At 42.0% G+C, this 15,284-nt stretch overlaps 1 protein-coding gene across 1 annotated transcript in view; it reads left to right on the top strand.

Annotated features, from left to right (window-relative positions):
- Positions 1–323: 323 nt before the first annotated feature.
- The window catches only part of LOC308317013 (uncharacterized protein), a 33,738-nt gene continuing 18,777 nt past the window's right edge, over positions 324–15,284 (top strand). Inside the window, exons 1-10 of the mRNA XM_080765803.1 lie at positions 324–362; positions 2,104–2,157; positions 4,407–4,460; positions 4,627–4,734; positions 6,272–6,325; positions 8,536–8,589; positions 9,682–9,726; positions 11,894–11,947; positions 12,849–12,893; positions 15,136–15,189. Coding sequence (XP_080621929.1) covers positions 2,104–2,157; positions 4,407–4,460; positions 4,627–4,734; positions 6,272–6,325; positions 8,536–8,589; positions 9,682–9,726; positions 11,894–11,947; positions 12,849–12,893; positions 15,136–15,189 — 522 coding nt within the window. The 5' untranslated portion in view covers positions 324–362. The remainder of the gene's footprint in view (positions 363–2,103; positions 2,158–4,406; positions 4,461–4,626; positions 4,735–6,271; positions 6,326–8,535; positions 8,590–9,681; positions 9,727–11,893; positions 11,948–12,848; positions 12,894–15,135; positions 15,190–15,284) is intronic.

Raw genomic sequence — 15,284 nt, forward strand, 5'->3', positions numbered from 1 at the left:
CTGGGTCGCCAATTCATTGGTAGGCCCGGCCAGTCCAGGCCTGGTTCTGGATAAGTAGCATATCATCTGAATATCGTCTCCTATAAGTAAAGCAAGCATTTTCCTATACTTATGTCTTTTACAACCACATACACGTGTGAATTAGGATATTCTGTGCTTACGCAAGTAAGAACTACAGAAACGCTGTCTGTCTGTATGTCTGTCTGTCTGTCTGTCTGTCTGTGTTTTTTTTCTTTTTTTTTTTTATCCCCTGAAAAAGAGTTTGGGGAACCACTGATTTTAAATAGATGCTTTTCAAACCATGGTCTTTCCATTCTTTCCAGAGATCCAACGTCTATCATTTGTTGCGGCAAGGCTGGCCGGTAAGTGTTGCATCATCATCTTCCATTACACGAGAGAGGGTGTGGTTTAACATGATTATTGCCACGACAGTGATGCGGTCAGGAACGAGATGTAGTCGAGTTCCGCAAGCATCACTGAAGTGGCAATAATCACGTTAAACCACACCCTCGAGTGTAATATTGCAATTATACAACCGTTACCCTTAAAAACTGAAAAAAAAACATATTTTGTAGTCACTACGACCACAAATGTCCCAAGAACCTAACTAGCCTATAGCCACCGAGTTTGCTGTGCTCATGGGAAAACAGAGCAGCTGGATTCATTGTTTTGTTTAGGTGTGGAGTGGCGCTCGTACTTTGAACCACGACTAAAAGGCCGTTTCAACCAATCAGATTGCCTCCTCGAAACGACCTGTTGTATAATCTCTTTGAGTGTGATGTCACTCATCGGCTTCCTCTGTAGCCTGAATATCTGTCTGACGCTGCATTCACACACACACACACGTCAGTGTTGTTTACCTGTCGGTGTACCTGTCAGTGTTGTTTTTGGCAGCAAATTAGATTTTAGTTTTTAGTCATATAGTCTCTTCCAATAGTTTTCATTTAGTTTCAGTCAACATTTTAGTCACCTGGAATGTTTTAGTGTTAGTTTAGTCGACTACATATCATATCATAGTTTAGTCGACTAAATCTACAGTTGATTTAGTCGACTAAAATGTATTTTGGGACTTTGGGCCTTGATGCCGTCGTAATGACTGTTTTTACACTTGCTGAAAATAGCGGATCTACAAGCTCACAACATGTCACGCTGCGACATGTTGTGAGCTTGTAGATCCGCTATTTTCAGCATGCAACCAAGTGAAAAATGACTTGTACTGGATCTCTTGTCCACTAGTCCATTCCTAACATTTTAGTCTAGTTTTTCTTTTATGACGAAATTAGTTTTAGTCATCGTAGCTTAGTTTTCATTTAGTTTCTATCTAATTTTCGCCATTGAAAAATGGTAGTCGACGAACATTTTTCGTCTTGGTTTTAGTCAACGAAATCAACACTGCTACCTGTAGCCGAGGCCAATCCAGTCGGAGGCCTAATTGAGGTAGCCTGTCTAATACTTTGAGAGTCTATTTCTAGACTGTTTCCTTAGGTTGGATCTTATTGAGGGTGGACGAGAAGTCACGAGATATCTATCCTGAGCCTACGGTCTACTTTCTACGTCTGCGATAGCTGATCTACTCATCTTAGGTAGCCGAGGGCAAGGGCAGTCGGACTCTCGTCCTCGTCATAGATCCCCACCGCTGCCCATGGGCCATATTAGCGGAGAGAACACGCCCCATTTTGACAATTGACAATGAATGGTAGACTGAATCTTTGCGTCTGCATGCCCGCGTGAACGCAACAATAAGCTGCGTTCATACAGGCAGACGCGAAAATGCAGTCTACCATTCATTTTCAATGGAAGCCAGCAGCGACACGACGATGCCAAGATGCAATGATGGGCATGTAGCTGACAACGCCGCAAATTATGCTGTGATCTTTGCGCGTGCGAACGCAGCATGATTGGTGCGTTCACACGGATCAGTGGGATCACACAATGCAAAGACGCACATTGCGTCATGTCGCTGCTGGCTTCCATCGACAATGAATGGTAGGCTGCATCTTTTTCATTTGCCCGTGTGTGATGTCACTGTTCTGCTTAGTCTGTGGACTGAATCTGTCCGAGTGTGATGTCACTGATCAGCTTCCTCCTCTCTGGCCTCGTCAGATGGAACAAGGACCCCCAGGACCGCATGGAGAAACGGGCCGACCCGGCCGGCAGGTGAGACCCACCATCCATCCATTGTTATAACAATAGTAAACACTGAGTGTTAATTTAACTCCCAATTGTGTACAAATGTAAGCAAAATGTGGATACAATTAAATTAACAGTAACAATATATGGTGTGTATTCTGCACATTCTGTCAAGAGGCTTCATTCATTGTTTTTGTTATGTAAGATAAGATAAGATGAGTTAATATTAAGACCTTTATTGAACCCACGAGGGAAATCACTTACTTTAGTTTAACCCATTAAGACCCGAGACCAGATTCTACTAATGTCTTCTAAATCATGACAGTTTTCTGAAAAACCCTGTGTTTCTATGTTAGTGGTTCTCAAACTTCCCCCCCCAGAAGCAGTTAAAAACGTTGGCTGGGAAAGAATATGCATTAAAACATTTGCACACATTTTCACGATTTATTTCAAAACTTTTTGAGCGTCGCTAGGCTAGCCCCTTCAATGCATGGCTTTTTGTGTGTGTGTTGTAATTACGTCATCCCAAAGATCCCAAAGACAGCAAAGTCTTTGGGATTCTTAATGTTTGTTTAGAGAACATAAGTACATATAAGTACATTGGGTGTCCCTCCCCAACAATTACATCACCTAATCATAGCATGATAATAGCGCTCCTCACTACACACGGGTGTGATTTTTATTTTTTTGTATAGCTTTTGTAGCAGCTATGAATGTGGGATGTAGCTTTTTATCTTCACGTCGCTGGCTTCCGGTGAAAATGAATGCTATAGACTATCTTTGTAGCTGCCTGTGTGACTGTGAACGCAGCAGTGTAAGTCTATTGCATTTCCCCTTGGGGGTAGATGGGAACTTTAACCACCCACCCCTGCTCAAATGCCCCAAGATCTCCATGTGGAGGGGGTGTTAGTGTTTGGACCCGGCCCACAACAGCCCTGCCAATCAGGCTCAGCCCTATAATGTCACGACAGGTTGTGTGTCGGTCTGGCGAGTGGGAGACTGGGGTTCAAATCCCGTAGTAAAAGTACGGAATTGAAAATGTACTTGAGTAAAAGTACCAAAGTATCGGCATCAAAATGTGCTAAAAGTAAAAGTACTCATATTTCACAAGTTCAAAATGTGTACACAATCTATTGAAAATCTACAAGCTCACAATGCGTTGCAACGCAACGCCAAAAGCAATGGGGTTGAAGTGGTTAATGTATGTTTTCCAATCAAAATTAAAATCTCCAAAGTAACTAGTAACTAAAGTTTTCAAATAATTGTAGTGGAGTAAAAGTAAAAAGTTTGGCTCTGAGATGTAGTGGATTAGAACTAAAAGTACTGGAAATTGGAAATACTCAAGTAAAGTACAAATACCTAAAAATTGTACTTAAGTACACTTTCCACCACTGCTTCCTTATTGGTATAAGCCCCTTCACCACCTCCGTCCACCCCATTCAGGGTAGTCGGCGGAGCCAGCTTTCCTGACCAGCGTGTTCAGGTTGCTTGTCCCCCTCCCCCGGCATTAACGTGACCAGCGTGTTCAGGTTGCTTGTGTCCCCCCTCCCCCGGCATTAACGTGACCCCGTAAAAATCGCGAAGAAGAGATCACTAGCCATTTCAGACTTCCTTCTGTTATGGCTACTTCAAGTCAGAATTGAGCTTTTATTTGATGAAGGTCGAATAGACCGAAAGTCCGAAACATTGCCTGTTCCCTTAATAACCTTTTCAAATGCATTTGAATAAACTTTTCAAGTCAGGCACCTGGCTGTCTCCTACGCACCTGCAAAAGCCTTGCTTTAAGTTTTTATTTTACTTTTAATAGCTTTCAATCATATATACTGTAACTCCTTTAATCTTTAGTCTTTCCTCACTTAATAATAGTATTTATTTTGATGTCTTTGCGTTTAACCTGCACTGAAACCCTCTGGTCTTAGAGAACCGTACTTTGACTGACACGTTGTGAGTTTGTAGATCGACTATATTTGGTGAGAGAGATTTGTTCCCCCAGAATAGGCATGCTGCCTGTAGCCTGGCTGGCTCCAGCCGCTGAATCGCTAGCAGATCTCTAGCTGATCTCGCATTCAGGAAACGAAATTAAACTTGAGTGTCAGGCTAGGCATGCTGGGGTTTAAGTTATGGCTCAATCAAGCTGAGCATACTGTACCATGTGTACTTTGTAGATTTAATTTTTTTATAAGCGATATATATCCCTTAAAAACCAAGCTTGATGTTGTATTATTGTTATGATATGTGGCGTGAACCAGACTGATATGGCTTCGCTCTGACAACAGGGCATTCCTGGAGAGCCTGGACCCACAGGAAGGAGCGGACACAGCGGAGACACGGTAGATATTGAAAACCAACCTCCTTCCTTCCTAGAGCTTTCCTGCCCCGGGTTTTTACTAATACCATGCACTCTCGAGACCTTCAATCTCAAGGGGGTGTGTGTGTGTGTGTGTGTGTGTGTGTGTGTGTGTGTGTTTGTGTGTGTGTGTGTGTACTGTACACTAGGGGTACACGGGGCCAAAGGGCGTTGCTGGCCGAGCGGGGACTGCGGGCAGAGATGGCGGTCGTGGCGTGGATGTAGAGCGAGGAGTGCCGGGGCTACCAGGGCTGCAGGTGAGGATGAACAACCATGACATGAACATCTAAACACTGAAGCACAACGATGTGATGATAACATTACATCTACTGTACACACAAAGCATGTGTGATGACGGTAACCTTTACATCTGCACATGCATCGTTACATTTACACGTTAATATTACATCTACAGTACAAATCCTACACACCGTCTTCAAAATCATGACAGTTTTCTGAAAGAACAAAAAATTAAAAAGTATTTGTATTTGGCTGCCGACCCCCATCTGAAAATGGTTAAAAAAAAAAAAAAGTAAAAAAACATTTGCTGTTGGGAGAAAACTACCATTTTGCATAAATAAGTGCTATTACACCCTTTACGTCTGTGTGTTTAGAAAATATTGACCTAATGAAAAGTAGTACAAAGCGCTTCATACAAAACACAGATCTACTATTTTTCAACAGCTTAAAGTATAATAAGCAATAATGAGGAACAGTTTGAACACATAAGCCCTATTATATTTATTTTTTGTCCATTGAAAATGTTGATAAATCTTCTCTTATGGGGTCCCTGGCATAACATCTTTTCAAACGGTCGGCCTAATGCATATGAATTAGGCATAAACATGTTTAAGAACTCATGCCCTATACTACCTATAGCATGTCATTGACCGTATAAGTAATGAGCAACTTGCAGTAAAGGCATTAGCTTATTATTATTAGCTTCATTATCCTGGATATATGATAGTATTTTATTGTCAGTTTACACTGAAATGTGTCTTGCGACACAGCAGCCAAGTATGCAGAACACATATACACACATTTGACATAACACAAAGAACAAGACAATTTACATACATAAAGACATGAAGACGAGAGCAATATCCACCGCTTAGATTTTACTAGATTATCCTGTGGCTACTACAACTCCTGATTAAGCCTCAAGGTCGAATGGTGGACAACCTGTAATGTATAGAGCACCGAAGTCTGACGTCACTTTAAGTAGAGGGCACCAGTACACAGGTTCATGTATTTTTTTAGTTGCATTATAATCCCCATAGGGGGATTTTAGATCGCTTCATATAAGAACAATGTTTGAAAAATAAACCGACCATCCCGGCCTTTCTGTCAGGGGAGTGGCTGTGTGTCGTTAATGATGTTCATTAATATTTGATACAGCCAGTTTCTGGAGAAAATTGAATTAATGTGGCCGCAAAAGCCTTGAAACTACATATGAAGGCAATGTTGCTGCTAATATACGTCACGCCCAGCCGTCAACACATTGCGTAATGCGTATGTACCTACATACTGGTACATACATCTCAGAAGTTGAAGCAGTTTTTAAGGACCCACTTTTAGGCCAGTGCAACAGAGCATGCTTTTGCCTTTTTTTTTAAAACCCTACCCATTTTAACCACATACATACACATATATACATACTGTACATACCCAGCCGATCGCAGTACTTGCGTGCTCTGCCTGCACAAGTAACAATATGAATATGAATGTGATTGTGTCCAGTCATCTTACATTCCTATTGTACATCACACAACGTAACCTCATGTTCTCTTCCAGGGTCCCAGAGGTTTTAAGGGGGACTCGGCCCCACCAGGCGAGAAAGGAGATGAGGTGAGAGATTGTTGTTTGTACTGCTGTTGAATGGTGTAAGTACTAGTACGATTATTTCAAACCTTTTGCCTCGATTACGATTAACGGACCTAGCTCTCTCTGACGGCTTGTGATGTGATGGATTGTGAGCTTGTAGATCGGCTATTTTCACAATTTCTGCACACACCATTGTACCACAAAGTATATTGCAGGGTTAGGGGCTTAATTGGGCGCAGTCACACCGAACTGGAACTTTACCTATGAGTGTAGATTCTGCAAATGCATTACAATGGAATCGGAGCAGTTTGTTGCCATTTGTGGATTTCGTAAAAAACAGCAAAGCTCCATTCCCATTGAAAAGCATTGGCAGAATCCAAAATAGGTAGAATTAATCTTCGGTTAATCAGACTAATCACACTAAATGACTACTACTAAATTGATCGGTTCTAAATATGGGTTCTGATATGTTTTCGCTAAATTGTCCAGCTTTTGTAGAAAGGAATCATTCTCAGTAGGGATGCATGATTAAATTGGTAGCATAATCAGAATAGGCCATATCGGCCATAAAAATGCTTTATCGGAACTTCCTCAAAATATTACAGATTATTCACCAGTAAAAATGTAAAATATCATCAATGTTCAATATAAATCAAGAGTGTCTATACCTCTAGTCTAGAACAAAAGCCACATTTTTCTACATTTAATTTGTGTACTCATCTCATTTAGTAGTCATTAATTTGTGAAAACAGACACAGGGAAAAGAGTATGTATAGGCTATTTATTGATTGATTGAATACTTTTTTTAACAGGCTTTGGGCCAAGCCCCTATAGGGCCTAGACTTGTTCCCATTGTGGTCCTCTGTATAATATCGGAAATCGGTCAGAATCTGTATCGGCAGATATGACCCTGCAAATAATCGGAGGTCATGATTTCATACTCGTGCACCCCTAATTCTCAGTGGTGGATAGTAACTAATTACACTTGTAGCGTTGGCAAAGTGTTGACGTTTTTTTTAGAAGCTGCGCACTAGTGTCATTTCCATCCACCAGCTGGAAAAAACCCAGAAGAGAGGCCTGCTCTAGGCCGACTAGGGTGGTTCTAGCATCTAAACCCAGAAGAGAGGCCTGCTCTAAGCCGACTGGGGTGGTTCTAGCATCTAAACCCAGAAGAGAGGCCTGCTCTAGGCCGACTGGGGTGGTTCTAGCATCTAAACCCAGAAGAGAGGCCTGCTCTAGGCCGACTGGGGTGGTTCTAACATCTAAACCCAGAAGAGAGGCCTGCTCTAGGCCGACTGGGGTGGTTCTAGCATCTAAACCCAGAAGAGAGGCCTGCTCTAGGCCGACTAGGGTGGTTCTATAAAAATCCAGAAGAGAGGCCTGCTCTAGGCTGACTGGGGTGGTTCTAGCATCTAAACCCAGAAGAGAGGCCTGTTCTAGGCCGACTAGGGTGGTTCTATAAAAATCCAGAAGAGAGGCCTGCTCTAGGCCGACTGGGGTGGTTCTTTAAAAACCCAGAAGAGAGGCCTGCTCTAGGCCGACTGGGGTGGTTCTTTAAAAATCCAGAAGAGAGGCCTGCTCTAGGCCGACTAGGGTGGTTCTAGCATCTAAACCCAGAAGAGAGGCTTGCTCTAGGCCGACTGGGGTGGTTCTAGCATCTAAGGTGTGACTGTCTGTATCTAAATGAATGAGAGAGGAGAGCAGTCTCAATATCAGTCACAATAATGCTGAACAATTTGCAACTCATTTCATGGGATTGCTGTGATCGGTTTATATAATTAATTACACCTTTCATGACATGAAATGCAGCTCTATGTGCTTTACAGAGCAATAGAGAAAAAAAGAAAAGCAAAGGCGTAAAACTTTAAAATTATAGCAGTAATGCAATACAGTGAGGACATGAATAACAATAAGGATTTTAAAAGCTCAAATAAAAGCAAGAGTGTGTTAAAGAAGGTCTTGAGCTGTGCTTAGAAAATGCCTGTCGAAGGTATAGTGGGAGTTTATTCCACGCCGTTTTTAGGCACATCGAGCAGGCCAGCAGTGGAGGACCTGAGGGAGGGGGAGGGGGTTTGGGACATATCCTAGGCAGGCAGTCAAGTACTGTAGGTATAGGACGGTGCGAGAGTCTCGCACCGTCCTATACCAGCGAGACCATCGAGAACGTTATATACGAGTAAAATAATTTTAATACAATACAATTTTAATGATAACATTTTCTTTTATACCTCCAGGGTTTCCCTGGTGAACCAGGACCATGTGGCGTCCAAGGCAGGCCTGGGGAGAAGGTTGGTAGTACAGATCTTTACACATACTGTACACATACTGTACATCCACACCGATTGTGAATAATCTAAACCCTCTCCTCCTGTTGAGAAGCACACTGAAACGCCTGCTCTCTAGACTCTAAACCCTCTCCTCCTGTTGAGAAGCACACTAAACCCTCTGCTCCTGTTGAGAAGCACACTACTAAACCCTCTCCTCCTGTTGAGAAGCACACTAAACCCTCTGCTCCTGTTGAGAAGCACACTAAACCCTCTCCTCCTGTTGAGAAGCACACTAAACCCTCTCCTCCTGTTGAGAAGCACACTAAACCCTCTCCTCCTGTTGAGAAGCACACTAAACCCTCTCCTCCTGTTGAGAAGCACACTAAACCCTCTCCTCCTGTTGAGAAGCACACTAAACCCTCTGCTCCTTTTGAGAAGCACACTAAACCCTCTCCTCCTGTTGAGAAGCACACTACTAAACCCTCTGCTCCTGTTGAGAAGCACACTAAACCCTCTCCTCCTGTTGAGAAGCACACTACTAAACCCTCTGCTCCTGTTGAGAAGCACACTAAACCCTCTTCTCCTGTTGAGAAGCACACTGAAACGCCTGCTCTCTAGACTCTGGCCCTCACACTGAGCTGCAATTACAGCTTTGATGACGTTGCCATCTAGTGGCTTGAACGGCAATCTGCGTTTAACCCATTAACACCCGGAACGCATCTAGATGCGCGCTACAAGCTTGTAGAGCTGCTATTCTCGAGATTTTAAAAAAAGTGTAAATACTAGGCCTACAGTATATATAATTCTTTCATATATATCCTTTCACAGGGAACGTTTTAACTCAAATCTTTGCTCCCCGAAATAAACCAAATTTCCAGATGGGGATCCGATGGCCGAATGCATTTGGGGTCCTTGACATGGAAAAAGTTTAAGCTCCACTGATATAGAAAATAGAAACATACGTTTTTCAGAAAACCGTTATAGGATTTAGAAGACATTTGTATAGAATCCGGTCCTCGGGTCTTAATGGGTAATCGCATTGTGCCTCTAGTCTCAGCTAAGAGCGAACTCTTCTATTTTAATGTTTACATAAAGCTTGTTTATTCTCTGCAGGGTTCCAAAGGGGAACAAGGACAAAGTGGCCCCGACGGCCTTCCAGTAAGAACAAACACATGTTATGGAGAACATTTTCACATGCTTTCATCATGGTCTCCCTGAAGAATATAGAGAAGTTTGATTTACCTTTTTCCTAATTGGTCCAAATAATACATAAATGTATTTATTTTGATTATTTCTCTCACTACATAAATGCACCATTTACCATTTATTTAACTAGAACAGTGCTCGTTGGGGGGTGATCAGGTGTGATCAATTCGCCCTTTGTCAAGTCCCGCCCGTGGTTGTGCCCCTCTTCGCACCCATTGGTTGCCGTTTCGTGGTTGGACAAAAATCCCCTCTCTCCATCCACGACCATTGAAATAACATGTTTTTCAGTTGCTTCATATTGATATTCTATGCACTCAATTGTTATTTGTCAGTAAAAAGGAACAAAACAGGTGCAGCATGGTGACTGGGCATATCATGTTTGTTTTTAGTTTTTTCCAAAAATTATGTTTTAGCAAATTCAACATAAACAAGGTGGAACCAGGGCGGAACAAGGCAGAAAGAGCCTGCTGGTTAGTCAGTCAGGGACCAATCAGAAGGCTGACAAAGGGTTAATTGGCTAATAAAGCGTAAGGTCGCGCATCATTGGGATGTCGGAAAATCATTGTGATCTCAGTACAGGCCAGCTCCATACATCCATACACACACACACACACGTACAGAGACTTGGGGCATTTATAGATGGATAGAAGAAGAGCGCCGAAGTCCTGACGTCACTCGCTCATCCTCCTTTTTCTCTATGGAGAATCACATCATCTTAGAATCGTCTCGTATAAGAATTGTGGTCCAAAAGTAAACAAGCTGTCTCGGCGATATTGATATTATCGTTTAGGACAGTCAGTCATATTTGATAATGTCTTTCTAGCGAAGATTTAACTAATTCTGCAGCAGTAACATTAGTTTTCTCTCAGTCAGTTGATTCTTCATATCCATAAGTGAAACGGCCGGGATGATTTGTTTATTTTCAAACACAGTTCTTCTAAAATCCCCCTATGGAGATTATAATACAAATAAAAAAGTACACGAACCTGTGGACTTATCGCCCTCTAGTGATATTGACTAGGTGCTCTATTCATTGTATTTTTGAGAGGCGCTAGCCCCTCCTATATTCATCTATAGTGTAGATTCACAAACATTAAATGCCATTGACAATGAATGGAGAATTTACGCCATATGTAGCCCATCAAACCGGCTATTTTCGTCCTACACAAAGATTACATTTGTATGATAAGAGCGACCCTCTTATACACGGTAACACCTCTGTGGCATAAGGTTCACAGTTTTCCCGTCACGTCTATAAGGCAACAATTATGTATTTTGCACCATTGAAAATGCATTCATTATTATTATTAATTATAGAAGAAAAAGAAAAAGCATTATTGTGAAAGTAAATTACTCACATGCACACATGGATAAGGGTGTCCGTCAGCTTAAACGGTGAACAGAATTTTCATACATTTACGGTCTGTCAGTATTATTACAATGATTACATCACAAACTAGATCCACCAGGGCAGGTCAGTTTGTGGCTTCCTGGTGGCGCTATAATAGGCCAATGTGAAAAGGGTGCCATTTCTTCTTATGCCTTGGATGGCCATTGGATGATTTGAGGCATTTGCTTCCAAAAATATGTTTTGCAAAAATCTACCTGTTGGTGGCGCTATAACAGGCCAATGTGAAAAGGGTGGGATATATTCCTCAGCCTAGTAGGACTGTCTGTGAAAGATTTCACGTAAATTGCACACTGCTAAATATGGGCCAATCCTGCAAACTTTGAAAGCCAATGTTAGACAATTCGGATGGAATATGAAATATTGGACAGATCCGTCTTGAACACATGACTATTGAGATAGTGTGTAACGATTTGCGGGATTTTTGGACAGAATCTGGAGGAGTAAGATTAGCTGTACACGGACGGACACACACACACACACACACACACACACACACACACACACACACACACACACACACGGACGGAGTGCAAAACATATTCTTTCCCCATGCCTTCGGCCTGGTGGAGACAACAACGTATATATTTTGTGTGTAGAGGGGGGTGATTCCACACCTTTTAAAAAGCATACAGTATATTATTTTATTTTGATTTGTTTTCATAAAAAATGTTCTCTCTATATGCGTTAAACCTCAGTTTGTTCTCCCAGGGTCCGCTTGGCCAAAGAGGCATCCAGGGGCCTCAGGGGTCTCCAGGGCCACAGGTACGGTACCTCCTCACCACAGATGGTGATCATTTCATCCATAATTATTATCATTTATTGGTAGGTATACTGCCTGCTGACTAAATGTTTTACAGGAATGATACGTAGCTTGTGGATTTAGTTCAGGCAGATATACTCGAGGGGCTCATTCAGTGCTATGCACCACTTGGGCGGGGTATATAAGCTCACCCAAGGCTGCAACCGCCACCCCAGCACCACCGGTGGGCTTTGCTATTTCTGTTCCCCATGGGGGGGATATCTATCTCCCTGCTCTTAATGGTTAATGATGGTTGTATAACTGTGCCGAGCAGGCAGAAAGATGTAGCAGAGCCTAACGCCAATTCTCATTCTATAATAATATTTGTTCAATCTGTTATCTGTTATCTGACAGAACGTCCATTGAAAAGAATTGACTTACACAACAAAAGGGATACCTTTCAACATCCATCAATGATTCACTTTCATTCACTCTATTATTGTTGGTCATCCTCTTCATTAACCGATTAAAACCGAGAAAGAATCTTATGTCATTTTAGATTTGTTTGGCCATTCAAAAATAGCAGATCTACAAGTTAATAGCGCAATATGAGCTTATAATTATATCTGCTTTTTTTTAATAGCAAAACAATCGTGACAATTTGTGCAAATATTTGAATTTCAGAATATGTATATTTTTATATCTGGGGGTCACTGGAACAAATATATTTGAGATGGGGGTCCGCGGCCAAATATACTGTATATAATATATAATGTAAAAATGTTTTAGCACCACTGATATAGAAACTCATTTTATTTGTATATATACATTTGTTTTTAGAAAACTGTTGTAATGTGGTCGTAATTCCTCCCATTCGTCTTTTGTTTGCTGCCTGCTGAACTCTATGAATGTGTGTTTGACCAGGGAGACTCTGGATATGACGGACAGAAGGGGCCACAAGGACCAGTTGTGAGTATGCAATATAATATCCGATAAAGTCAATAAATACCAACGTCATATACTGTATTATTCACTGCATTGTTGTCCCATAATGTACTGTACCATACAGTAAGAGTACAGCTGTATGACTGACTGCCTTGCAGTGGTGTAAAGTAACTAAGGACATTTACTCATTTGAAAATGGCAGAGCTACAAGCTGCGACACATTTGAATTCCGGATTTTAACTTGTAACTTCGATCTACATTGCATTATTGATACTTTTACAAAAATATGGAGTGCCGTCATTTTTTAATTTTTTAGACCCTCCTACAGTATATACAGGTTTAATGTTTGTCTTTAGTTCAATGTTTGTTTTAAAAACGCCTTTGAGAATGAAGGGAAAATGCACGTCGTTTACGTCTTATTGTCTCTTTATTGTTAATTGCATTTAATGTTTGTGTTGGCACCGTTTGTTACATCACCATTACATCACCTAATCAACATGAGTTAGACTTTAATATAGCGCCCCTCACTTCACATGGCCCCACGGGTGTGATTTTTTTTCATGTGTTTATGAGGTGAAAGTACTTCATTAGACCCCTTGGTGCGGTTGTTATGTGCAATGATGTCTTCCCTTTGTATTTAGGGTTTCTTCCTGGAGGCTGAAACCTTGACAGTCAAACGTGCCAATGAAAAAAACTATAGTTTTCATATTGTGATATAGGGACATCACAATATCATCCCCTCCCCTAACCCCTCCTCCTTTATCATACAACAACAGCTGTGGGTGCGGCTTCAGTTCAGGTGGATCACCACCCATCACCACCCACCAGGCAAAGCAGGCATACTTACTGAACTGGTGGGCGTGTCCACATAAAAACGACATTTTAACAAAAAATACTGTACACTTTTCTGAAAAGAATCTTCCTCTTTATATTATAATAATACCTGATGATCATGTTTTAGGGTGCCACTCCATCTTTAAGTAAAACAATTGAGTAATTTTTCCACCACTGACTGCCCCGTGGTGAGAAGAGACGAGGAGAAACGCTGTAGCGTAACCACTTTAACCTTATTTACTTTGTTATGCATCGAATAGCGAAAATAGCAGATCAGCAGACGAATGTTCAGTTACTATTACATGGCCAGAAGAGGGTAGCCAGGTTTCCAATGTTCAGTTACTATTACATGGCCAGAAGAGGGTTTCCAGCCTGATTTGCTACGTTCCGTGATTTGCTATGCTTGAGTGACAAAACGGAATGCATGCTGGAAACCAGGCTATAGAGTAGGGATGCTATAGTGTTCATGTGGTGAAACCAGGCTATAGAGTAGGGATGCTATAGTGTTCATGTGGTGAAACCAGGCTATAGAGTAGGGATGCTATAGTGTTCATGTGGTGAAACCAGGCTATAGAGTAGGGATGCTATAGTGTTCATGTGGTGAAACCAGGCTATAGAGTAGGGATGCTATAGTGTTCATGTGGTGAAACCAGGCTATAGAGTAGGGATGCTATAGTGTTCATGTGGTGAAACCAGGCTATAGAGTAGGGATGCTATAGTGTTCATGTGGTGAAACCAGGCTATAGAGTAGGGATGCTATAGTGTTAATGTGGTGAACCAGGCTATAGAGTAGGGATGCTATAGTGTTCATGTGGTGAAACCAGGCTATAGAGTAGGGATGCTATAGTGTTCATGTGGTGAAACCAGGCTATAGAGTAGGGATGCTATAGTGTTCATGTGGTGAAACCAGGCTATAGAGTAGGGATGCTATAGTGTTCATGTGGTGAAACCAGGCTATAGAGTAGGGATGCTATAGTGTTCATGTGGTGAAACCAGGCTATAGAGTAGGGATGCTATAGTGTTCATGTGGTGAAACCAGGCAGAGTAGGGATGCTATAGTGTTCATGTGGTGAAACCAGGCTATAGAGTAGGGATGCTATAGTGTTCATGTGGTGAAACCAGGCTATAGAGTAGGGATGCTATAGTGTTCATGTGGTGAAACCAGGCAGAGTAGGGATGCTATAGTGTTCATGTGGTGAAACCAGGCTATAGAGTAGGGATGCTATAGTGTTCATGTGGTGAAACCAGGCTATAGAGTAGGGATGCTATAGTGTTCATGTGGTGAAACCAGGCTATAGAGAGTAGGGATGCTATAGTGTTCATGTGGTGAAACCAGGCTATAGAGTAGGGATGCTATAGTGTTCATGTGGTGAAACCAGGCTATAGAGTAGGGAGTACTAGTAGTGTTCATGTGATTGTATCTTTCATCCAGGGCGCTCCAGGGACCACCGGTATGATTGGACCACAGGGGGCCAACGGGTCCGAGGTGAGTCCGTATGAAGAGTTTCATGACACTGAAGATATTATCCACCAATCGGCCAACTCTTTAGTTTACGCTACAGCCATCATGTCATGTTGTTC

The sequence above is a fragment of the Protomyctophum bolini genome (assembly GCF_963924005.1).
Source record: "Protomyctophum bolini genome assembly, chromosome: 6".
Classification (NCBI taxonomy): Eukaryota; Metazoa; Chordata; class Actinopteri; order Myctophiformes; family Myctophidae; genus Protomyctophum; species Protomyctophum bolini.